The sequence below is a fragment of the Megalobrama amblycephala genome, linkage group LG7, assembly GCF_018812025.1.
Source record: "Megalobrama amblycephala isolate DHTTF-2021 linkage group LG7, ASM1881202v1, whole genome shotgun sequence".
Classification (NCBI taxonomy): domain Eukaryota; kingdom Metazoa; phylum Chordata; class Actinopteri; order Cypriniformes; family Xenocyprididae; genus Megalobrama; species Megalobrama amblycephala.
In genome coordinates, this window is record NC_063050.1 from 8,707,267 (window position 1) to 8,733,397 (window position 26,131).

Sequence of the window (26,131 nt, forward strand, 5' to 3'; positions counted from 1 at the left end):
AAAGTTGCTAAATCTAGCAATAAAATAGCTAAGTTGGCAACATCTGGGCGGACGCGCATGCGCACCAAACGACCCGAACTCGCAAGCAACTTTTTGAACAAATATTACTCTCAGAAGGTGACACCAGCCAGGGTGGCGTAAAACGGATCAGACCGGGGGAAGCAGCGCTGCTGTTCTGAACTTGACACTGATTTTATGATTTTAAAGCGACATTCAAGTCAGTTTTAGAAGCATTCTTAAGATTTTTTTTTTTTTTTTAATCCCACGGACGCGTAACTCATCATGACAAAGAAAACTCTCTGGACCACGGCGACGCTTTTCTTCTGTTTCTGTTTTTCATCTTTTAAAGCAGAAAGCCCATCTTGTCACGGCGCCTACGACCTTTACTTTGTTTTAGACCAGTAAGTACTCGGACAATTAAATGATTTTCTAAAACATGATTTTCTAATGAGCCTACCTATCGCTTGTGTTTTGGGTCATTCTACAGAAACGTCCACTTTTCTGTCCCTAGACTTTACAGAAATATTACACTTAAAAAACACTTTAGGATTACAATTTTTTTATATTTTAATATGAAACAATATGTTATTTGAACAATGAAACCTTGTTGAGCCATCAATGTGGCAATATTTGTTTTTTAATTAATTATAAAAATTCCAAGCGCCACAGAAGTGCTCGTCCCCACAGTCATGTACAGAGGGAAAGTGCTTTATTTTGAGCTCACAAACAGGTTTTTCTACCATTTCAAATACAATAATGTATGCATAACTATCAAATATATAATGTAAATGACATAAAAAAACCAAATGCTAAATAAATATTATAACATTTTTAATGAATGTAGTTGTCCCCTGGTGTTGTGTCACTGGTGTTACCTTTAACAAAAATCTCTTATTTTGAAAGAAAAAATCACACTGATGACATCACTTGACTTCCTTCTTTCTGTTTCCTGAAGATCAATGAAGAAAGGCCAATGGAAAGTCCACTATCTCTTTTCAGTTATCAGATATTTTAATTATAAAATCATATTTTCATACGAAGCTTTTAGTTGAAGTCACTGGTGTGACCTACTTTATTGCTAGGGAATTTTAAAAAACTAGAATACAAATGGATTAAATTACTTGATTTAGTGAATATATCATAATTTACAACATGTGGATTGATTCCTTGCAGCAGCCATTTTGTAAAATGCATTTTTCATGAAAAATGTCACTGGTGTTACTGTCACTGGTGTTACCTTTTTATGAAAATATCACTGGTGGTACCGTCACTGGTGTTACCCGTTTTTAGATAAACTTTATTTAAAGCTATTCATTTAGTTCTTTTGCATAAAAAAAGCACTAAGATTACATGATTCTAACTTTTCTTTCTCATTGTTAATCCTCCTTTGGTCAGATATGGCTAAATTAAGGGGATTTGGCTAAATTCAGTGCAGCGACTTTACAGACAGTTTTAAAATGTTGTTTATAATCTTTTACTGACTGCTTTCACTAAGTGTCAATGACAGTCTTTTATTGTACAACAAATGTAAAAATTTAGTCCAAACTACTTAATTATAGTTGAAAAATTAAGGATCTTTGGTCCTATGTATACGTCACTGGTGATTCATTGTGTCACTGGTGTTACTGTTTTTTGTCTGTCACATTAAATAAAATGTCATATGTGACATGATAATAATTTTACATTCATTGAATTCTGCTACACTCAAGAATTAAGATGTAAAGGATTGTATCATTACTTGTTTATTATTGTTTTTCAAATATTTTTATTGTTATAGCAAATACATGGTTGCGCAATTGAATTAACATCATTCAATCACACTTTTAACAAACCTGATTAAAATAAATAACACACAATCTCCTTATTTTTTGCATTATCATTATTATTCTGTAACTCTGACTGCATGTGCTGAAAAAAAAAAGAGAAATCATTTCATAAAAATGTTTAAAAATGCCAGAGAAGTAAGGTAACACCAGTGACAAAAAGAGGGGACATGCAGTTTTTAAATAAATGTACAAAAAAAATAAAAAATCATTAAGCTGTCATTTATGTGTATTCATAAAGTCCAAGTGTAATATAATAATGTGGTCTAAGTTTAAATGTTAAAAAAAGAAGTACATTTTAAGACATTTTGTCATACCTAAAGTGGACGTTTCTGTAGAATGACCCTTTTATGTTCTTGGCACATGCAGTGCACTATAATTATTATTTCAATTACCTTGTAGCTATTACTTCAAGAGCACATTTTACACACTTTTCTCATTATAGACACTGCATTGCATTGAGGTTAATGTCGCAGAAGTCCACTTCTACTTGAACTGATTCATGGATTTGTATGTGATTTCTCAATAATAATCGATATCATTATGAAAACATCTCAGTTGCAATATATCTACAGTTGCATTCTGGTTATCCAGACAGCAACATAGTGTGGCCCAGATCCAGCCCACATCTGGTACATGTGGATTACACGCGGACCAGATGTGGGCCGGATCTGGCCCGTCACTATGTTGCTGTCTGGGCGCATTTATTGGTAGCTCTGTTTGATTTCATCTTGATTTTTGTGTGTGTGGTGTTCACTGGATCTGCTATAACAACTGTCCCTTTCTGGCTTTTGAGTCCTAGTTTGGCACAAGTTGTGTTCTTTGTTACCCATGCATCCCTTTGCTTTGTAGTTAACGTAATAGTAACTTCCTGCTAAATGTCTTTAAATGTAAAAATTGTTTGTTGTACTCATCGGCCAGGCTGTTATTTGTCCATTTTGAGGCTATCAGCAATGGTTAATAACTAAGTTGGCTTTATCAATAACCAGCCAACCTTTGTTAATAACCAGCCTTGTCAATAAACACTTAACAATTTCTATTTTTAAATAACACTAACATTCAAAAGCTTGGGGGTCAGTAAGATATTTTTATTTTTATTTTTTACTTCTATTTAGCAAGGATGAATTACATTGATTTTATGTATATTATTTTGTATTTTCTATTAAACCAAAGGCTGCACAAAATATTAAGCAGCACCACTGTTTTCAACAATGCTAAAATTAGAAAACGTTTCACCCAAAAATGAAAATTATGTCATTTACCCTCATGTCGTAATTAAGATACTTAACACAAATTAGGATATTTTTGATGAAATCCGATGGCTCAGTGAGGCCAGTAAGGTCACCGAATTTCTAAAGATCCAGAAAGGTTATATTTAAAACAGTTCATGCAAGTTTAATATTAATATTATAAAAAAAAAATCAGCCATCACTAGATATTGTTGAAAAGTCGTTATTTAGTTTTTTTAGCGCACAAAAAGTATTCTCTGTGCTTTATAATATTAAGGTAGAACCACTGTACTCACATGAACCGATTTAGATGTAGTGTTTTCTGATTTAGTGTTTTTAGTACCTTTCTGGATCTTGAGAGGTTCGATGACATTGCTTGCGATGCAGGTCACACTGAGCCATCAGATTTCATCAAACATACCTTAATTTGTGTTCTGAAGATGAACGAAGGTCTTATGGGTGTGGAACAACATGAAGATAAGTAATAAATGACAGAATTTCAGGACTGAGTGTTGCTGGGAACTGAAGTGGTCAGCAGTTGTAATGAAGTGTCTTGACTCAGTGTGTTGAGTATATAGACAGACTCAAGGGTTAATTTTTTTTTTTAGTGCTGACATTGTTTTTCATGTGCTTTGTTACAGATCTGGAAGTATTTCGACCAACTGGGGTCAGATCAGTGACTTTGTCAAAAGTCTTACAGAGAAATTTCTGAGGTAAATATTCTTTCTTTCTTTTCTAATATTGAGTTTGTGTGATTAATGCTACCAAACAAGTCAGCTGTACAATAATGGCCAATCCTCCACATCAAAGGAAGTCATCCATAACAACTCGAGTCAAAGCTAAATGCTAACTTGGCTACACAACAGCTACTCATCCGGTTCCTAGATGGCCCAACATTCGGGAGAAAAAACAAAACATAATAAAATGTATTAAAAAAGGCTTTCCACATGGTTAAGAAGTGTGTTTATGAACATTTGTGACCTTTCTTCCAGAAGCGCATTTGTGAGGTCAGGCAGTGATGTTGGCGAGGAGGCCTGGCTCACAGTCTATGTGTATAACTAGAATTTGCAGCTTGATTTTTCTATTTGTCACTCATCTACAGCGTTTTATCATTTTTCTCATATTTTTTTTTTTTCATTCCAGTCCAAATATGCGAGTGTCCTTCATAGTGTTTTCATCAAGAGCAGAGATTGTGTTACCGCTCACTGGAGACAGGTATGAAATCATGCTTGTGTGAAGTATTTGCAGTCCATAGTGTAAGAAAGCTAGTGTTTGCGTTGTGTAGTACATTAACCACAAGTAAATATTTATGGTGTAAAGGTTTCCTTCATGAAGAGAGGGTTCAGTGACATGACAATTGCATAATATTGTATGCATAACATTTAGTGGAATACTCTGATCAGAATATTCCTTGCTTTTCATTATCAGGGGAAAAATTAATGTTGGCCTGAGGATTTTAAATGAGGTCCGAACAGCAGGAGAAACCTACATGCATGAAGGATTAAAACTGGTAATATGTATTCATTTATTTATTATTTTTACTTTACATGAACAGTGGAATGAAATGTGAATTAAAATTAATTTATATAAAACGTATATAAAAGCTTTTTTCACGTTGTGAGGACAACACAGGAGTGTATGAAATACTCAACACTCAAGTCTGCGTGTATTTCCTGTACTTTAGTCTTGTACTTAGGCCTGTCACGATAACTACTTTTTGTTGTGTGATATATTGTTCCAGAAATAATTGCGATAAACGATAATATTGGTATTTTAAGACCATTTTATGCCACTAGTATATAATCATAATATAACAGCATAATAATGCAAGTTGTTGAAGGATCAACAAATGTAAAATCCTAAATAAAAAACTTGAACAAATGGTAAATATTTTCTAAAAAAAGTGTAACAAGTGAAAAAACAAAAAACTGCAAATGCACAAAAGGCACTAGATAATTTTCCATTCACAGAATTTTCCCTGACCTTCTTTTCTCAGTAAAGTAAGGGTGCACTACTGCTGAAAACACAAACCCTACTTAGCAGTCAGATGTCCGTATGAACGAAGACATTTATATTTGCACCGGAATAGTGGATTGCGGCTTTGAAATTGAGAACATTCAGACATGTTCTTCCAAACTGTCTGTAGTTGTCAGGAAAACACTATAATGCTTCAAATAACTATTTTTTTTTTAACCTGTCGATGACTGCTCTGTGTAGGAACTGCAGATGACATGACAGCAAGATTAGCAAAATGTTGGTGACATTCATTATCATGTAAACATAATGGGCGATATATTGCGTCACCAAAAATGATTGAGGTCATGTACATACATTGCGCAATAAGTTGATATATTGATTACTGCGACAGGCCTACTTGTACAAGAATAAAATAAATAAAATGGTAAACTTTTTGGTTCCTCTTGTGAACATAATAAGGCATAATTACATCTTTCTAAATAAACACACCACATTCAGTGTCCTGGATCTGGGATTCTGTGTAAGTCTTTATTACAATGATAGATACATTATATATTTTTACATATACTGTGCATTCTTATCCCTGCAGTTTTTGAGAAAATAGATACGTTTCTAATGACTCTTCCTTCTTTCCAGGCATCTCAACAAATTAAAGAACAGCTTAAAAATTCCTCTAGTATCATTGTGGTGTTGACTGATGGAAAGCTTGAGAGATATATCCATCAACTCAGTAAGGATGAGGTGAGCTGGTATCTAACACTTTACATATTTTTATACTTTTATGGCAACAAATGATTATGTTCTTATGACTGCATGTTGTATATATAGGCCAGTACTGCAAGGAAGTATGGGGCTCGTGTGTACTGTGTTGGCGTAAAGGACTTTGATGAAGAACAGGTAATATTGGTAACCAGCAGATTTTAAAATAGTGTGTATTTCACATGTATGCACAGAATCCATGTGCAGTTAACACTTAAAATGATCTCCTGTTATTATTATCTTTCTATTTGCCTGCCAACAGCTCGCTGAAGTAGCTGGTACCAAGGAGCATGTGTTTCCAGTCAGAGGTGGATTTGAAGCTCTCAAAGGCATCATTAACTCGGTAAGTTCTCCACGCCAGGGGCACCCATCCCAAAAGATGTGATACATGCCTCTGTGCTTTAGTCCAGGGGTTCTCAAAGAGTGCTAAATAAATTTAGGTTTCTACAATTTCCACAATGCGGAAAATGTGGACGGAATCACGGGATCCAGTCATAAAAATGGAATTGACAGTATAACGTGGAATGTAGGCATGTAACGGTACACGTATTCGTACCAAACCGTTTCGGTACAGGACTTCCGTTATGGTGCACATGTGTCCAAAATGCTTTACATTGCAACTTTAAGGTTTCCAGTTTGGGAACACTTCAGTTTAAAATAAGCTCTGTGTTTTGGTACTTTTAATTTGAAACAAAGTGTCATATTTCAAATTTGATGCATTTTATCATAAAATTCAAAAAGGAAATGCTGTTTTGACACTTTTAAATGTGGTGTGACAGACCTCTGTATAGACGCTACAAGCATTCAAGCGACAGCGTGAGTAAACGCGATCATCTCTTCCTCTTTAATACTAGTTTTACAGTATTAAACTAGTATTACAGAATAAACATGAATGAACATCTGAAGGTACGTTGAAAGATACAGTACAACTTACTGAAACGTGTGATTGCTCAATCGATATCTGTCATCATTGTGTCAACATCATAAAGTTTTGATCACGGTATCCCAAACATTGTTTTCATTATGCAGTGCGCAACGTGATGTAAACAAATAATGCTTCATGCTATATTGTTCATGTGGCATTTTATTATGTCAGACATATTTGCATTACACTGACTCATTCAGCAGCAGTGGTGTGTAACTTATTTCTTATTACAGAATAAACATGAATGAACATCTGAAGGTATGTTGAAAGATACAGTACAATTTACTGAAACATATAATATCTCCTGTGATCGATGTGTTCCTGTGTTTCAATGGCGAAAAGACATCAATAAAACATCTTGTAAACAATATGTCATATACTGTTGTATTTACCTCAGAAAAGCCATTCACTGTCAACAGCCTCTGAACTCTTTCACTTAAAGGGCTAGTTCCCCCAAAAATGAAAATGATGTCATTCATTACTCACCTTCATGTCATTCCACACCCGTAAGATCTTTGCTCATCTTCAAAACACAAATGAAGATATTTTTGATGAAATCAGTTGGCTCAGTGAGGCCTGCATTGACAGCAAGATAATTAACACTTCCAGTGCCCGGTTGCATAAAGCACCTTAAGTGTAATTTTCCCTTAAGATCGCCCTTATGTTTCCCTTAAACTTAAGGGTGTTGCAGAAAATAACCATTAAGTATTACTTAAGGCAGGGGTCTCAAACTCAAATTGTCAGGGGGCCGTTTCTGAGATTGACACCTCATAGGAGGGCCATATTATCCTTCAAGCGCAAGAAAGCGCAACATTTCAGAAAATTTGCTTTCCTTTGCATTATTTCTCATTTACTTCAAATTTCATTAGGCCTACTAAAATATTTTTTATACCTATACTATAAATATCTTATTTACCATACTAAATGTAAACAGCAGTGTCTCTCTCATTGTTACAGAGTGTAATATAATTATATAATACTATTACTAATATAATACTATTAATTGAAATAGTCTGGTGCGACTTATGGAATATGGAAGATATATGGAATAAAAAATCAGTAATTTAGGAACAAAACCAGCAACACTTGTGGCGTGGAGGGGTCAGAAATAAACAAAAAAACTGGAGCTATATATCAACTTTATTTTGCCAAAAAACAGCGCTTCTGCTTACACAGCTAAGACACATTTGTCCAAGATGCCGTTTGAGCATCGGTAACGTTTAATGGCTGCATCGGACGCGTTTCGGTGGTTTAAATCGGCGCTCGTGACTTAAAGTCGAGTGCTGCTCGTGACTTAAAGACGAGTGCTTTTACCGTAATTTAGGCAAGCGCGCTCATAATAGAAGCGATTGAGAGCGCGGCTCATGGTTGCATAGCAACGACAGACGCCACTGGAGCGAAAGCGCATTGGAAAGGAGAATGCGGCGCGGCCGCTTATGTGACGCGATATGTGAATGCCCCTTAGAACGGCGACTTTTTCTTTGCATATCAGACAGGTAGCAACTAGAGAATAATAATAATAATAATAATTTAGCGGGCCGGATTATGTTTTATTTTTGAGATCAGTTGTGGGCCGGGTAGAGGTGGTGGGCGTGCCGTAAATGGCCCGCGGGCCGGCAGTTTGAGACCACTGACTTAAGGGTTTCTTTAGGTGAAACGTCATAAACCCTAAGAATTTCCCTTAAGTATGTATTTTTCACTTAAGTAATCCCTTAAAAAACCTTAAGTGTTGCATAAAGCCCCTTAACCGTCATTTCCCTAAGTATAACATAAGGTTAGGAAAACTTCACCTTAAGTGTTACACGGAGTGAGCAGGTTCAATCCAAGTCTTCTAACGAGACATGATCGACCGCTTTATATGATAAACAAATTGTACTTTAGCGGTTTATTCACATAAACATTGATGAAATCACACATGTAGCACATATCTTATATGGTCAACGGAAGCGCAAACGTGCGTGCATCACGCGCAAAAACAAACCTCATTGGTTCTTGTGCGCACGTTTGAGCTTCCAACACAGCCGTAATCATATGGATGTTTTTCAATAAATGGACATAAATGATGAGAAAATATTAAAAATATCTTTATTTGTTATCCAAAGATGAATGAAAGTCTTATGGGTTTGGAACGACATGAGGGAGTGAATGACGGCAGAAATCTCAATTTTGAGTAAACTATCAATTTGAGTTTCTCGTCTGGTCGTTCTCTTTCATATTTGGTTTTCTTTTTTGTTTTCCTTATCCATCTTATGTTGTTTTCTGTGAAAACTTACCACGATATGTATTAACAAATAACGTGTCCATGGCAACGGTAGAATTTTATAACGGCAAAACCTGGGTTGCTGTCGTGAAACACTTAACGGTTTCCCTTACCTAAGTGAACAGTTTAAGAGATTATATGCAACACCCTTAAGTCATTCCCTTAGTTAAGGGGAAATCCCGCCTTAAGTGTCATACTTAAGGGAAAAACTTAAGGTTCTTTATGCAACCGGGCACAGATGCCCAGAAAGCTACTAAAGATGTATTTAAAGGTGCCATCGAATTGAAAATTGAATTTACCTTGGCATAGTTGAATAACAAGAGTTCAGTACATGGAAATGACATACAGTGAGTCTCAAACTCCATTGTTTCCTCCTTCTTATGTAAATCTCATTTGTTTAAAAGACCTCCGAAGAACAGGTGAATCTCAACATAACACCGACTGTTACGTAACAGTCGGGCTCATTAATATGTATGACCCCAATATTTGCATATGCCAGCCCATGTTCAAGGCATTACGCAAGGGCAGCCAGTATTAACGTCTGGATGTGTACAGCTGAATCATCAGACTAGGTAAGCAAGCAAGAACAATAGCGAAAAATGGCAGATGGAGCAATAATAACTGACATGATCCATGATGACATGATATTTTTAGTGATATTTGTAAATTGTCTTTCTAAATGTTTCATTAGCATGTTGCTAATGTACTGTTAAATGTGGTTAAAGTTACCATCATTTCTTACTGTATTCACAGAGACAAGAGCTGTCGCTATTTTCATTATTAAACACTTGCAGTCTGTATAATTCATAAACACAACTTCATTCTTTATAAATCTCTTCAACAGCATGTAATGTTAGCTTTAGCCACGAAGCACTATCAAACTCATTCAGAATCAAATGTAAACATCCAAATAAATATTATACTTACGCGATTAGACATGCTGCATGACGAACACTTTGTAAAGATCCATTTTGAGGGTTATATTAGCTGTGTGAACTTTGTTTATGCAGTGATAGAGTTGAGAGCTCGGGAGGGCGGAGAGCGCAAGCAATTAAAGGGGCCGCAGCCTGAATCGGCGCATTTCTAATTATGCCTCAAAATAGGCAGTTAAAAAAATGAATTAAAAAAAATCTATGGGGTATTTTGAGCTGAAACTTCACAGACACATTCAGGGGACACCTTAGACTTATATTACATCTTGTAAAAAAAACGTTCGATGGCACCTTTAAATCAGTTCATATGAGTACAGTGGTTCAACCATAATGTTATAAAGCAACGACAATACTTTTTGTGTGCCAAAAAAACAAAATAATGACTGAATGCTAAAGACCCAGACACTGTGATAGCTGATATAGTGATTCAGCAGTGACGAGTGCTGATTTTTTCATACAGATCCTCAAGCAATCATGCACAGAGAGCCTATCCGACGTCAATGTGAACCGTAAGCATTTCAAGCATTTCATTTTTACTGTTTATTTTTGTGTGATTTAAATTAATTTGAATAAAATGGAAATTAAGCTTTACATTATTTAGTAAACTGATTTCCACTTTTTTCCGCCAAAAAAAAAAAAAATGTTTTGTTAAAGCTTTTGCAGCAAGGGCTTTGCCATATTGCATTACCGCTGCGTGTGATGTCACTGGGTGTGTTGTGTTTGAGGTAAAAAGATATAGTAGATGACTGACAGGGGAAGTTAGTGACAGAGACATTTTAATTTATTTTTTTCACCCTAATTTGAATGAATATCCAACATCACAAAGTTTTGATCATGGTATCCCAAACATTGTTGTCATTATGCAGTGCGCAACGTGATGTAAACAAACAATGCTTCATGGATATTGTTCATGTGGCATTTTATTATGTCAAACCTTACAGACATATTTGCATTACACTGGCTCATTCAGCAGCAGTGGTGTGTAACTTATTTTATGTCACCTGCAAATACATTTAGCTTACCTGCTGTAAACAAGATGCTCCAGTGTTTCCACTCGGACATCTTTAAGGACATCTTTAAGAGAAAGCATTGCCACCTCCTGGCAGCAAGCTTTACCTACATCAAATCTACATTAGGTAGACAAAATTATTTATTTTCTCATGTAACACAATCAGTCAATCCAACATGGCATTCTGAGTTGAGGCATTTAAAAAAATAGACACGTGGCCCAACGTAGTGGGAAAAAATGGTAACAGAAAAAGATGAGAGCATTCATCCATCATGTAAACAATACAGAAGTTCTGCCAGGCTATTTTGAACAAAGCTTGCTTAGATGTCTCCATAAATAAAAAGAACATAACATATAGCCAAATGAGCCTACATTGTCTTATTATAACAGGGATATTTCAGCAGATTCACTCTGTGTCCCTGAAACATACATTATTGGACTTATTATGGGCTCAACAGTCCTTTCAAATTCAAATTCGTCTTACTCCATTTCAAAACAAGCATGTGTTCAAAAAGTAAAGAAATTCTTCTATTACTGTATGCTACTTCATTGGCCAACGGAGCAAACAAACCCTGTGACATCACACGCCCTTGCTCTAAAAGCTTTAACTTTAGCTTTATATATTCTTTCATGTGAATTTTGATAAAGGTTCACACTAACACTGATTGTATAATTGATTGTTCTGACTAACATTAAACACTAACATTTTTCTTTGCCTTCACTATTAGAAGGAGCATCTACCCTACTCATCCAATTACAGAATGCGAAGCAAACAATCGAAATTCAAAAACAGAAGATTGTTCACCTGGAGGATAAGGTGAACATTCTGACGGATGAGAGAAATTATCTCAGAGAAAGACTTAAAGATGGTAAGTTACCCTACAAGTGAGCAATTAATCACTACTATTGTATGCTTCATGAAGCCACTTAACTTTAGGTCACTCCAAGGGATTTTCTGTGCAGTAAGTTTACCGTTTCTTCGGATGACTATGAATTCTACTTAATGTACAGTTGCAGTGAAAATTTTACACACACCTTGCAAAATCTGCAAAATGTTAATTCTTTTAACAAAATAAAAGGGATCATTCACAACGCATGTTATTGTTTATTTAGGACTGTCCTGGATAAGATACCTTACATAAAAGATTTTTACATATATTCCACAATACAAAATCGTTCAAAAGTGTATTACACTTCTTAATATAAGAAGTGTAATAAATAATTAATATTCTTAATGTGTGGTTACCTAGATGATCTACGACAGTTTTTTTATTGACTGTTATTGTTTGCAAAAATAGTTTCAAACATAGCTCATTTCACAGAAACACTGTGAATCATGACAGAATCATGTTTTCATTATGATTCAGCATTTTGAATGAAGATTCCATGACCCATTCATAGACCTAGACAACTGACTCATTCTTGAATGAATCAGCCATTTGAACAAATCATTTGAATGAATGACTCAATAACTCACTCATTAAAATGGTCACTGGACGCCACCTACTGGCGATTTAGTTTCATGTTTAAAAGTATCATTCTTTCCAACACATTTTTAATGTATATTCAATATATATTTATAACAATCTCATAACATTATTTAATGCAATTGTATTTTCAATGCAACTTATCTAATTGGATTGGTAACAGCCCTATAGTGTCTTATTATTCTAATTGTATTTATTGATCAAATGTAAGAATTTAAAATGAAAGACGAAGCAAGCATTTAATAAGATTCAATTCATTTCAATTCAATTCAATTCAAAAGCTTTTTGTTGTCTAGCCCCACAGGCGTAGAAAATTGTCTTCAGACAAGGCTCAACAAAAACATAACACACAAACATTCATTTAAAACTTCACAACAACAACAACTCATCTTACGATCCTATTTAAAATTTCAATAGCTGTCGGAACAAAGGTCTCCCTATACTTGGGGGATTAGGGAAAAATGCCCTTTATAAAGGTTAAAGAAATGCCCTTAGGGTAGATAATACAAATAAAATATTTAGTTTTAAATATGTCAAAGCTGATAGAACACTGATGAGAATATTTCTTCAGAATAAAATATATTTACACCACTAAAAAATCCTATTTTTTCCAGACAAGAAACTTTTTTTATTAAAACAATTAAATGACCAATTTATTTAAACATCTAACATTTAAACATATAAACATTATATAATGTACTGAATACACATTTTAGTTGTGGTGCTCCAAATTTTTTTCTGGTGCTCCTAACTTTTTAAAGTTGGGAGCACAAGTGCTACCATGTAAAAAAAAATACATTTCAAGCTCTGCATGAGATTTTGAAGCTATACAAATCACATCCATCCATCATAAAAGTAATACTGTAATAATCCATACTGCCCCAGGGGGTTAATAAAGGTCTTCTGAGGTGAAGCCACATGTTTATGTAAAAAATCTGCGTAAGAAGAAATGCCTTTCCGTACCAGCAGTTGGCAGTAGCTGTACACCCAATCAGAATGATCAGATGTCCCGACTGACCGACGAGCTCAGACACCGATTCAACACGTCGAATTAAAAAACACCAGCGAATTAAGAAAAAAAAACAATCAGTTTGACATGTGCTGCAAATGCTTACAATGCAACTAAATACAGAAACACGCTGCAAATAGCACAGACCACAACAGGTATATGATGGTATTTCATCAGATTATTTAGAATAATAATATCCAAAAGGCTAAAAAAATCATTTGATAAAACAAAACAAAAAAAACTCATGTTTCATGTCATCGACAACACCACTGAGGAGTAGACGTTGATCAATAAGCATGTCCCAGCCAGGTTCGTCTCTTGTTAGGGTTCCCTTGAAACATTTCCATTGTGGTCTGTGCTATTTGCAGAACTTTATTACTGTTTAATCCATATTTTGTTTAACCGTTATTTACTTTCATGTTATCAGTAAATTTGTAATTGTTCTCTGTCACAGCTCTTATTCTGAAGAGTACCTCAGAAAGGATACCTTCATAGACTGCATCTACAAAGATGAGCAGTGCTTCTGAATCTTCAGATTCTGAGCCAAAATAAGGAGAAACACGGAGGGAAGAGAAACAAGAAGAAATCAAAGAAATTGTTGTGTCTATTCCACCTTATTCCCACGAGGCTAGTGTGTGTTGAATTATGGGAGGCACTTCCGATTTGGGATCTTCCATTTAAAATGACTGAAACGAATCATTTCAAATCATAAGGTTGCCATACGAATAAAGCTTCTGTCAGTTTGACTGAATGATCTGTCAATTTTCCTTCATGTTGTATTTTCAGACATTGTGAGACTAACGTAATGCTTGTTATTTTAACCTGACGTTATAACAAGAATATCTATGGCAAGAGCTCTTTTCAGTCGAGGCATTTGTTTCCTCATGATTATTTTCTTTTTTCCCTTTGCATTCTGCTGTAATAGTATGAAAAAGGACACTTACTGCACATTTGTGGTCTGTTCTCCTGATTTAATTTACAATATATCCCATTAATAATTCACTGTAATGCACGAAGAATCTCAAGTTTTTCTCCTCAATGCCTCATGTCTCTTTCCATGTTTGTTTTCACAGGTAAATACAATTTATTATCTGTCAAAATATCGTAAATCACTAAAAAATAGTATCACGCATTACTGAAGTTAATGAACATTTTTGATTAAGGCAACGAATGTTAGATATAGGCCTATATTACTACAGTGATATTTATCCTTGGGGTTATTTATGGTCTTTTGAAAGTACCTTGATGATGCTTTTACACTTTTAAATGTCCTTTTAATGTTCAATGGTTGAAGGGTGAGTAGAATAATGTCATCTCATTGTACCCAGTTTAAAAAGACAAACAAACAAACAACGTATTATTGAGTTCATAGAGTGAGCCTTTCACTGATTGTTACACCCATAATTTGTGCAAAGGGTCATGGAGTGTAGAAATAAGGTGGATATGATTTTAATCATGATACTGTCTTTTATACAAATTATTCTTTACTTGAGAAGAATGTCACCCAAAAAATGATTATAGACATCATTTACTTATCATTCAAAATGGTAATCAGTCTTCTATGTAACACAAAAGTAGTTGTTTTAGAGCATCTGGGTAGCCAAACCTTCTCCTGGAAACCTTCCAGCAGACTTCAGTTCCAACCCTGCTTCAACAACCCTGTTTAAATATCTGGTTCAGGATTGTTTGATTGGCACTTGACTCTGCAGGGCGGTAGCTCTCCGAGAAGATGATTAGCTACCCCTGTTTTAAATAATGTTCAGACTGCTATGTTCACACTGTTATGCTTGTTTAAACATTCAAACTTTGCAGTCACCCACATTATGAATGTTTTTTGTTGGTTTGTTTGTTTTATGGCCTCTTTTGGTGTCAGTAGTTTTGAATATGACAAATTTGTATTTTATTTTTTCAGTGCAAACACTAGGGGCCCTATAATACACCCGGCGCAATGCGACGCAAGGCGCAGCGCAAGTGTGTTTGCTAGTTTGCGTCCGGCGCCGTTCGCGTTTTCCCGTTCAGCGCCACGTCCTTAAATTAGTAAATGCATTTGCGCCAGTTAGTGCGCCCATGGGCGTGCTGGTCTAAAAAAGAGGTGTGTTCAGGCGCATTGCCGGCGCATTGATATTTTAAGGAGCTGAAAATAGACTGCGCCATAGACCAACTCAAACCTGGTCTAAAGTCTAAAGTCAATGCCGCAATATGTTTTTGTTAGAGCGCATTGGTAGAAACTGCGCCTCTGGGCGCGTCCACAGTGAGCGTTGACTTTGCTTATTACACACAGGGATGCGCATCACACAAACATGCCAAATATTAAAAACAAAAGGATTACAGTGTAAAAGAATATTATTGTGTACATAAATATAAAAATGTAATGATGAATAGTCATTGCGTGTATTAGACTATCTATTTTCAATTCAGCCTATTAGTACTTATAATGATGAACGAAATTGGCTAATTAATTGAACAATCGTGCCAATACACACACATATATGTGTGCGAGCGCATATTGCTCTTAAAGAGAATGGAAGATGACACTCTGATTGGTTTATTGAACGTTCTGCCCATTACTCATTAAGAGAATAGGGACAACCCATTTCAAAAATGCGGACCGTTTTTCCGTCGTTAAAATAGCAAAAGTGGATTTGGACACGCCCTGAGTGCACCTGCGCCGTGCGCTTTACACTTTGCGTTTAGATCTTTAAAATAGGGCCCTAGAAGGATCAATAAAGAGATATTACAATGTATTAAACCTTGTAAAACAAGGTTTAAGTAAGTCAGAGACCTACAGCAGACCTAATGTCAACAGAAGCTGTCCTTTTTTTTTTTTTTTAAGTACAACCCAATGAGGATGTGATTCATAGGATGAAAGAAGCTAATGACCTACTAGACATAAAAAAATGAGTGAAGAAAAAGTAATTGGTGATTAGGGATGATTGTTTAGAAAAAAAATACATAGTGTATAGTAATTTATAGTGTTTACACATGTAGTGTCCAGGCTATTTAATGATGTTAATGTATGGTAAACTATAACCTATGTCCTGCGCTTGGATGAAACAGAGTCATATAGTGACATGGGATCCTAACATAGACCCGATTTTGAGGGAGGACCTGACTTTGATCAGGACTTTGAGTGTCATGAGGACTCTCTCACTTAATGGGAGTGAGGAATTCTCTAATGACATTTTTCAAGAGGTCAAGCTTAAGATGGTTCCACAGGGGAAAATGGAGAGCCGTTACTTCCTCCTCCCAAAGAAAATTGTCAATTTTGTCAATTTAACAAGCACCAGAGTTGTTACAAGGCACAGAAAGTTTCCAAGGTTTTTCTCCGAGGGGTTTGTGCATGGAGTTTCTCTGCAGTTCAGCAGACAGCAGGGAAGAAGCAGTGTAACAAATACAAGCACTTTTCTCCCATTTGCAAGTTCTGGTATTCTTAATAAATCTCTCTAAAGAGTTCACTGGTCCTGAGCCAGATGATTTCATATGTTGCTTTAGAGATAGATTCAGTGCAGAACATAGCTGTGCTGTCAGCATGGAGGGCAGCAGATTTTTGCAGCTATTGACTCCTTTTCAGCTTGGCAAGTGAGTTTCCTTACAGTTCTGTGGCTGCTAGGGCTTATGACCTTGATGTTAGCAGTCGTCGTTCAAGCTCTGATCCCCTGTGTTAACCCAGATCTTATGGCAGAGGGAATCCTCCTGGACAGGGTTACATCTTGTATAGTGGCGATGACAGATGCATCATGATATTGACTGGTAGCTCTGTGCGATGGAAGCTCTGTAAGAGGGGAGTGGTCATCAGTACTGAAAGAGCATCTTATAAATTATATGGAGTTGAAAGTAATCCTTCTGGCACTGAAACGTGTTAGTCCAGAGGTAGGCAAGTTTGGCCCTAGAGAGTTGCTGTCCTGCAGAGTTTAGCTCCAAACCTGAAAAAAAAAAAAAAAAAAAAAAAAAAAAAAACACCTGCCTATAGCCTTAGTAATCTTGGTTAGCTTGTTTGCTGTTTGATTAGAGTTGGAGCTAAACTCTGCAGGACAGCAGCTCTTTAGGACCAAACTTGCCTACCCCTGTGTTAGTCAGAAAGAACATTGCAACTGTAGTGTCATTCACAGGCAAGGAGTTTGTCTCTCCCCCTTTTGTTCTTAATATGGGGCAACAAACATTTAAGATAATTGAAGATCAGGGAGTGGCGCTTCCACCCTGTAATAGTGTCACAGATATAGGATTGGGCCTGCTGGGCTGATGTGAAACATTTTACATCTGAAGAAAACATGCACTGCCCACTGTTTCTTCAGTCAAGGGCAGGAGAACCCCGCAGGGGGTTGATGTCCTATCACAGGTATGGCCCAGGACCCTGATGTATGCATTTCCGCTGGTGGAACTGATAAAGAACAGGGTGCGTCAGGTGCGTGCATCACTGTTTTGGGCACCCTCGGCCAGAGCTGTGGTCTCTATGGGCCTACCCGCTGAAAGGGAGAATCTGATGGGTCCGAATCAATGTTGTGGCCACAATAAAGAGTCTAAGGGTGCTGTTGACAAGAGGGCTTTATGAGTTGAAGTGGTGCATGATTGAAGCCTCATGCAGACAAAGATCTGTATCAACCTTTTAATGCCCAATTGCAAGAATATTGAGTTTTCTGCAGAAATTGTTGGAGGAAGGTTGCACCCATTACACACTGAAAGTTTATTTAGGGGGGTATACTGGCTTGTAATAAAGGCATTAACTTTGTTGTGCCAAGAGTGTACCCGCTTGCCATTCAGTTTCCCAAAATGAAAATTTGTAGGGAGGTTTGGGAGCATGCTCTCCAGGAAGAAATTTTAACAAAAACAGCTCTAAAGCATTAAATTCTGATGACTTAGGGTGTAGTGGGCCTAATTATTGTCTTTGATCATATTATGTAACAAACATTATGAGCTGCAGATAATTTCATTATTTTGATTTTACATTTTAATTTACTGTAAGCACAATGGTTCTGATGTGGCTTTTTTGGAACTACTTTTGTTGTAGGAACAAAAACAGACTACTGTGCCTAAAATGTAAGTTGTATAATTTGCAATATATTCTAGGATATAATTAGTACTCTTACTCATGATGTTGCTTAACTGTCATTATAAAAATAAAAATCAGGAACTGATTATTTTTTGTCCTTATAGCTTGAATTTTGGGGACATTTTGGTTAATTTTGATGGCATTTTTGCCACAAGCTCCTGTTAATGTCAAACCCTGGTGTGCGTCAATTGAGTTTATAGACTGATAATAGAATAATACCCGTTTTGAGAAAGAAAACTTATTAAAACAATTTAATAAGGTTTGTAATACACTTACAATTTACAGTTAATTTATTACTTAAGGTTTACTGATTTAAAAATGACTGATTTCATATATATTGTAAAAATGCATTGTGCATCTAATTCACGTTGGATGGGTCAAGTGTAGTGCACTCTTGTTTGAGCTGCTTGCCTTGTCACTTCCCTCTGTTAACTCAGAGAAAGACAGGAGACTTCATGCTTTGTGCCCTGTGCGTGTATTATGCAGACACATTGAGCAGATTCAGGCTGTGTGCTTTTCTGACCAGCGTTTTTATGTCCTTGGCCAACCAGGTGCATGAGAAGCCGCTATTTAAACAGCCAAAGATGCTGTGGGCTTGATTCAAGTGGGCTTGAAGGTTTTTGTTCTTTTGAAGTGTTTCAAGCGTTTTCATTATTGCCGTGTCACTATTGCTGTGTTATTATTTGCAGTGAATGTTTTTTGATGTTGTGATTCTGATTGGCATGGTTCTTTATCTGTGTACCTGTGCAGTTATACTCGCCCACTCTTTATAGAAGAAGCCTCAGCCCTTGCAATGATCATTGTTATTTTTCCTTTTTTTTTTCTCCCCCTTTTGTTCCCTTCAACCAATGACACTTGTGTTGATGGCTGGTTTTAGATGATTGTTGAGCAACTATTTTAAATTTAAAGTTTTTTTTTCTTTTGCAAGGAAACTCACACCTCTTCCCTTTTCTAAGTTACTTGGGTGCCTTTATTTGGGTTGTTTTCTTTCCCCTGTTATTTCAGGGTTGTATAGTCACTACATTTTAACCACTTGCTACACATACAAGAGTAAAGACTAGATGTCACTGCGGGTACGGTGATTCAATCTGAGCTCACCGCAGGGGTTTTACACCAGGGATTTAACCTAAAATTAAAGAATTAAATTTTGATTCATTGACCATTCAAAAATTTGGGCAGAGCATTGTTACAGTACATCACTTGTTACTTTGCATGTGTGGGCAGGAGTCAAGAAAGAGGAAGAAACTTTTTTTTTTTTTTTTCCCAAAATAAACAGTGTGTAGTAATGAGAAATTCATCAGTTTAACGCCTGCTGGAGCTCAGAGTCACCAGAACACGGTAAGAGTTACACTGGTTAATGTGTGAATATAGTCTGATTAATACTGTTGTGGAGAACAATGAGAAATATTCTCAAACCACAATGAACAGATGTTGATTTATGGAAATGGTTTTAAAGCTAAAGACTATGTTTTTCTCTTGATCTGTGTGTTATATTATTTTTCTCATAGTGATGTGCGTCAGAATGGCTCCTCCTCTTGCTCTGGTGATTCTGCTCATGATTCACAGTGAGTCATTGGAGAATTAACAAACATTGTATAGTCGTTTATTAAATAAACCTGTTAATTGTGACTTTCTTTAGCGGGGGGTCTGCCAATCAGTGGACCCCTGCTGAATCACTTTTCGTAATTTATATTATTATTTTTTTTATTAATCAAAAAAAGAATATTATGTAAATTTAGACAGAGCTCAAGTTTAAAAAAACTTTTATCTAATTGTCTCCCACACTAAAATGTGCCATGTTAAATTAAAACAGTAATGTTTATGACTGCATAGTTTTCGGACAACATTAGGAACTTGGGAGAACCTTTTTGGGTGAACTGTTACTTTGATGTGTTTCAGGAGTTTATGGCCACTATAGTTGTGGTGTGAGTTACAGTCGTTCACACATCTGTGCACTAAAGGACTCATCAGTGATAATGAGCTGCACTTATACATACCCTACTGGATATCAGATCAGGAGAGTGTTCTGGACCAAATCACATTTATTAAATAATGTAGAGCTTCCAGATGTGTCTAATTACCCTGAATACAATTTGAGATTTTACTATTATGGATATAAATGGTGGTACTACTACACCATGAGACTGAGTCATGTGACACTGAAGGATTCAAGCATGTACTATTGCAGATTCATTACTAATGTACATGCAGGAAATTGGATTGGTTATCCAGGAGTGACTCTTACTGTCACAGGTGACTTTCATGAGGTTTCTCTCTTCTTCTGTGCATTATGTTGAATAATAATCAGTGTATGACAGCAGCACTAGATATAATGTGTGTGTTGTGTTCAGATCTTCAGGTGGAGTCTCCTGAGAGAGTGACAGAGGGAGATTCAGTCCGTCTGACATGTAAAAGCAGCTGCACTCTGACTGACAGAGCAACATTCATCTGGTACAGAAACTCACAGCCATTAACTACAGGAATTATTGGAAACCAGCTCAACCTCTGGAGAGTCAACAGAGAAGATACAGGCAGATATAGCTGTGGTGTATATGGACAGAGTTACATCTCTCCTGCTGTTCAACTCAATGTCAGATGTAAGTTTGTATTTTATTCACTTAAAGTTCTTTTTTCTTTGAAGGTTCCAGAGATATGAAATACATCGCCAACATTTTGTGGGATTTTCTTATTTTCTTTCTGAATTTGATGGTTTTTAATCTTTGAGTCGCACTAACATTTGCACACAATCACATCTGCACTCATTCGTATAATCTCCTGACAAGCATTTTGATTAGAATCGTATCCATACCTATTTGGCTCCTGCATGCCAATAAAGTGAGGATCATGAAGAATGTACTGACTCTGGTCTGGAAGATCTTGATTGATTGTTTTTCTAGATCTAAACCCTCTAAATACATTTGGGATTCATTTAATCAGTTTGTGTGAGTGAATTAATCATGAACATCTTCAGAGTTTCAATGCAGTTTTTAAGGCCTTTAGAATCAACTGGTGATTTTAAATTATTTTTCAAATATTTCTCCTGTAGATTCTCCAGAGAATCCAGTGATCTCCATCAGTCCATCTGGTGAAATAGTGTCAGGAAATTCAGTGACTCTGATCTGCAGCAGTGATTCAAACCCTCCTGCAGAAATCAGCTGGTTTAAAGGAGGAAAGTTTGTAGGATCTGGAAGAATCTACAGCATCTCAAAGATCAGCTCTGATGACAGTGGAGAATACAAGTGCAGATCCATCAATGAACATGGAGAGAAATACTCTGCTGTGACTTTAAACATAATGTGTGAGTTAATGATGGTTGAATAACTATGACATTAAGTCCTTTAAGCATTTTATGTGATGTCAGCTTTATTGTAATAACATTTATTATATCTGTTTTCTGTTTCAGATCCACCGAAGTATGCCTTTCTGTCCATCAGTCCATCTGGTGAAATAGTGTCAGGAGATTCAGTGACTCTGATCTGCAGCAGTGATTCAAACCCTCCTGCAAAACTCTACTGGTTTAAAGGAGGAACGTTTGTAGGATCTGGAAGAATCTACAGCATCTCAAAGATCAGCTCTGATGACAGTGGAGAATACAAGTGCAGATCCAGAAACAAACATGGAGTGATATACTCTGATGCTGTGACTTTAAACGTCATGTGTGAGTTTAATATAAAACATAGGATGCTAATTCTCTGTTTTGATCATTTCAGTTCATATTAGTCATTTTAAAAAAAGTGTAAGTAATCTGATAATTGTTATTAGACCCACCCAGGAGCGTCTCAGCATCCATCAGTCCATCTGGTGAAATAGTGTCAGGAGATTCAGTGACTCTGAACTGCAGCAGTGATTCAAACCCTCCTGCAGAAATCAGCTGGTTTAAAGGAGGAACGTTTGTAGGATCTGGAAGAATCTACAGCATCTCAAAGATCAGATCTGATGACAGTGGAGAATACAAGTGCAGATCCAGAAATAAACATGGAGAGAAATACTCTGATGCTGTGACTTTAAACATCATGTGTGAGTTAATGCTGGTTCAATAATTGTGATGTTAAATCCTATAAACAAAGTCTGTGATGTGAATGTATTTTGTTTTCTGTTTCAGATCCTCCCAGGAACGTCTCAGTGTTGATAAATGGATCTGGTGAAATAGTGTCAGGAGATTCAGTGACTCTGATCTGCAGCAGTGATTCAAACCCTCCTGCTCTGAACTTCAGCTGGTTTAAGGAGAATGAAAGCTCAGCTGTTGGATCTGGACAGAGTTTCAGTGCACTACAGAGTGGACGCTTCTACTGTCAGGCTCACAATCAACATGGATCTCAGAGATCAGATGCTGTAACTGTCACAGGTGAAGCTTTTATTAACACACTCCTGTATCTTCACATCATTGATCAGTTTTAAAAGTTAATCATGATGATCTTCCTCTTTCAGTTCACGATGATGATGGTAGGATTGTGATTGTGATCGCAGCGTCATCTGGAGGATTATTCATCATCATCATCATCATCATATTATTATTATTATTTATAATGTAAATAAAATGATAAAGAGTATATAACTTACTTTAACTAATACAGAAATATATTTGATTATTAATTATATATGAAACAATGAAATTCAATTCTTTTTTTGATAGCCAAGGAAAAATGGTGAACAAAAGACCTGCAATACATGAGTATGAGGTGAGATAATCAAAAGACCATGGAGTCATGGAATAAAATCAGTTAGAGGTATCAAAATTAGCTTTCCTACACACATAGTTGTTTGTGTGAGTCTGTGTATCCATCCAACCATCCATCCATCCATCCATTCATCCATCTAATTTCGCTTGCTGTTTCCCTGTAGAACGATAATCCCGGAGCAAACAGATATAGAACTCTTGAGTCCAGATCTTCAGACCAGTACAACACACTCACAGTAAGTGAAATATCAAAAACTACACATGCAGAATGGTTTGTGCTTCCAAAAGTTATAAATAAACATTTTTTTTTTTCACATAGACAGTCCATCCCATACCTGCTGATCACCAGTCGGGCTCTTCTTAATGAGAATCTGTCAGTAAGTTGGATATTCTCAGGGCTTCTCGATTTATAAAATAAAGAAGAAAATGTCCTCACTACTAGTCAGTAGATACTGAACAACACTTTCATTCAGTTATAAGCAGGACTAGAAAAGTAATTCCAGCAACAGTAAACAAATTCTGTTTTTTTTATAAGTGTTTCTTGTCTTATTTCTGTTGTAGACACATATCAAGACACCATGATAAGATGAAGCTCAAGTTAAACTTTACTCAACTTTTGTTGCATCACTGAACACACCCACATCACAACTAACAATGAAAATGAGTGACTTTACATGTGAACGACGTGAGCTTCTGTTCTACAGTGGAGTGATGTTTCTCAAATTTGTTTTTCTAAAAGAAAGTAATATATTCATGTATGATCTCAAGTTTTCCACTGTGAGTTAGTGTTGTTATAAAGAACCTTATGCAGTAGTGTGACTACAATAATTTTTATATATCTTTAACATTTAACTGTTTATTAAAATGTCTGTTTGACTCATATTTTATCTTTATCCTTTTTAAATAGAAATTAAATTATCAAAAATAAACAGACCATTTTCAGTCCATTGTTTCAAAGTGCGTTCACTGAACAACTTCTGCTCTCACTCATGTGCCGTGGTGCTCCCCCTAATGGATTGCAGTTTTTTGTGCAAAGAAAGCAGTCGCATTGCTTCATAAAATTAGGTTAAACTATTGGAGGTACATGGATTACTTTAATGATGTCTTTACTACCGCTCTGGGCCTTGAATGTGTAAGTTGTGTTGCTCCCAATGGAGGGACAGAAAGCTCATTTCATTCTACTCTCTGCCTACTGAATGTGTAAACATTATGTTGTATGTAACATTATGTAATGTGTAACATCCTCTGGAAGAACCTCAGAGGGTAACGGGCTTTGTTCCTGGCAGATGCCATGAACTTCAGAATCGTCAGAGTGAGACTACAGCCCTCATTTGGACTGAGTCGAAAACTGCGCCCAGGAACGTGATACGTTGGCTGGGGAGCAGCGAGCTCTTGGCAAAGTTGACCCTGAGTCCCAGGCACTGAAGGTGGCTGAGGAGCATGGATCTGTAGTGTTCTAGCTCGGTACAAGACTGGGCCAGTATGAGCCAGTCGTCGAGATAGTTCAGAACTCAGATTCCCATCTGTCTCAGAAGGAGAAGCGCCGAGTCCATGCACTTCATAAAAGTGCAGGGAGCTAGGGACAGCCCAAAGGGAAGGACCATGTATTGATAAGCCACACCCTCGAAAGCGAATCTCAAGAATCGCCTGTGATGGGGGGCTATCTGGATATGAAAGTAGTTGTCTTTCAGATCCAGCGAGAAGAGCCAGTCCTCGGGACATATCTGTGCGAGGATCTTTTTCAACGTTAACATTCTGAACTTCCGTCTCATGAGGGAGCGGTTCAGAAGTCTGAGGTCTAAGATGGGTCTGAGACCGGCATCTTTCTTGGGGTTGATGAAGTAGCGGCTGTAGAAGCCCGACTCACCCTCTGTGGGGGGAACGATTTCTATGGCTCCCTTCTTTAACAGAGACATCACTTCTGCACGGAGGACATGTGCGTCGACCGGTTTGACTGAAGTGGTAACCACGCCGCTGAAGTGCGGGGGTCTTCGGGCGAACTGCAGTGAATAGCCTTGATTTATGATCCCCATGACCCACTTTGACACACCGGGGATGGCTTGCCAGGCCTCGGCCTGTGTGGCAAGGGGCTGGATAGCGTCAGGTGACAGACCGCTGTGCAGGGGTCTTTGCACTGACGTTAAAGGAAGAGGAAATTTGCTCTCTTTTTGACAATTTAAAAACTTTATTGAGTTCGCCATTAGAATGGCGTTTTGCGTGAGCACAGCAACTGTGGGCCCAGGATGCATAACCCATTGGTCCCCAACACCCGGTACTGAACGAGGTGGCGGGGGAACTGTGCAAGAGAGCTTTTGGGGTGGTCCGGCCACGGCGAGACTTTGCCCCATCCTCTTTCTTCCCTTCTGATCAGGAAGACGCCAGAGGCGTCGGGTCCAGCACTATTTTGGGCCGGAGACCCTGGCGTCTCGGGAGCGTGGAGCTCTTAGCAGGGTGGGCCCGCTGTCGCTGCTCCTTAGGTGGTGCTGCTTGCGGTGTGGAAGGGGCAGGTTAGCTCTGGTGCTGGGTTGGCGCAGGCTTGGGCCGACTTGCAGCAGACGAAGAGCTGGAGCGCTTGGGCAGGAAATGTCGCATAGCTTGGGACAATTTCTGCGCGGCGGTGAAGCGCTCAGTGAATCCCTCCACAGCTGGCCCAAAGAGACCGGAAGGCGAGACTGGGGCATCCAGGAAGGCCATCTTGTCCGCTTCTTTGATCTCCATTCGGTTGAGCCAGAGATGGCGCTCCAACACAACTAGGTTGGCCATGGATCTCCTGATGACTTGAGCCGTGGCTTTCGTAGCGCGCAGGGCCAGGTCGGTGGCGCTGCGTAGGTCGCGGAAAGCTGCCGCGTTGATTCCAGACTCATCCAGAGAATGGAGGAGTTTGGCCTGGAACACTTGGAGAATGGCCATAGTGTGAAGCGCTGATGCAGCTTGCCCAGCTGAGGAGTACGCTCGGCCGGCAATGGCGGAGGTCGTTTGGCAGGGCTTGGAAGGAA

The 26,131-nt window shown here is 37.4% G+C and overlaps 4 protein-coding genes across 5 annotated transcripts in view; 2 read left to right on the plus strand and 2 right to left on the minus strand.

The window, feature by feature from the left end:
* Positions 1-26,131, minus strand: part of LOC125271224 (B-cell receptor CD22-like) — a 1,156,500-nt gene that overhangs the window by 747,785 nt on the left and 382,584 nt on the right. The gene's annotated exons all lie outside the window — the stretch shown is intronic.
* LOC125271198 (hemicentin-1-like) overlaps positions 1-26,131 on the minus strand; it is a 987,774-nt gene that overhangs the window by 728,088 nt on the left and 233,555 nt on the right. The window lies entirely within an intron of this gene.
* On the plus strand, positions 105-14,449 carry LOC125271277 (anthrax toxin receptor 2-like). Its single transcript, XM_048195353.1, has 10 exons — positions 105-401; positions 3,694-3,765; positions 4,196-4,267; positions 4,481-4,562; positions 5,666-5,770; positions 5,858-5,926; positions 6,051-6,131; positions 10,366-10,414; positions 11,643-11,783; positions 13,865-14,449. The coding sequence occupies exons 1-10, from the start codon at positions 283-285 to the stop codon at positions 13,903-13,905; spliced, it is 831 nt and encodes a 276-aa protein (XP_048051310.1). The 5' UTR covers positions 105-282; the 3' UTR covers positions 13,906-14,449.
* Positions 18,796-26,131, plus strand: part of LOC125271208 (B-cell receptor CD22-like) — a 41,546-nt gene continuing 34,210 nt past the window's right edge. Inside the window, exons 1-12 of one of the 2 annotated variants that reach the window (XM_048195214.1) lie at positions 18,796-19,795; positions 19,966-20,022; positions 20,357-20,710; positions 20,809-21,054; positions 21,504-21,755; positions 21,861-22,115; positions 22,560-22,802; positions 22,886-22,985; positions 23,091-23,136; positions 23,300-23,371; positions 23,455-23,512; positions 23,697-24,017. In XM_048195214.1, the coding sequence (XP_048051171.1) occupies positions 19,968-20,022; positions 20,357-20,710; positions 20,809-21,054; positions 21,504-21,755; positions 21,861-22,115; positions 22,560-22,802; positions 22,886-22,985; positions 23,091-23,136; positions 23,300-23,371; positions 23,455-23,499 (1,668 nt within the window). In that variant the 5' untranslated portion in view covers positions 18,796-19,795; positions 19,966-19,967 and the 3' untranslated portion in view covers positions 23,500-23,512; positions 23,697-24,017. Of the gene's footprint in view, positions 19,796-19,965; positions 20,023-20,356; positions 20,711-20,808; positions 21,055-21,503; positions 21,756-21,860; positions 22,116-22,219; positions 22,475-22,559; positions 22,803-22,885; positions 22,986-23,090; positions 23,137-23,299; positions 23,372-23,454; positions 23,513-23,696 lie in introns of those variants that run through there. The other variant, XM_048195215.1, reaches the window with a different exon arrangement.

Coding starts and splice junctions, on each gene's coding strand:
- LOC125271277 (XM_048195353.1), top strand. CDS start 283: ATGACAAAGAAAACTCTCTGGACCACGGCGACGCTTTTCTTCTGTTTC. Junction 3,766..4,195: donor CTTACAGAGAAATTTCTGAG/GTAAATATTCTT, acceptor TTTTCATTCCAG/TCCAAATATGCGAGTGTCCT. Junction 5,927..6,050: donor AGGACTTTGATGAAGAACAG/GTAATATTGGTA, acceptor GCCTGCCAACAG/CTCGCTGAAGTAGCTGGTAC.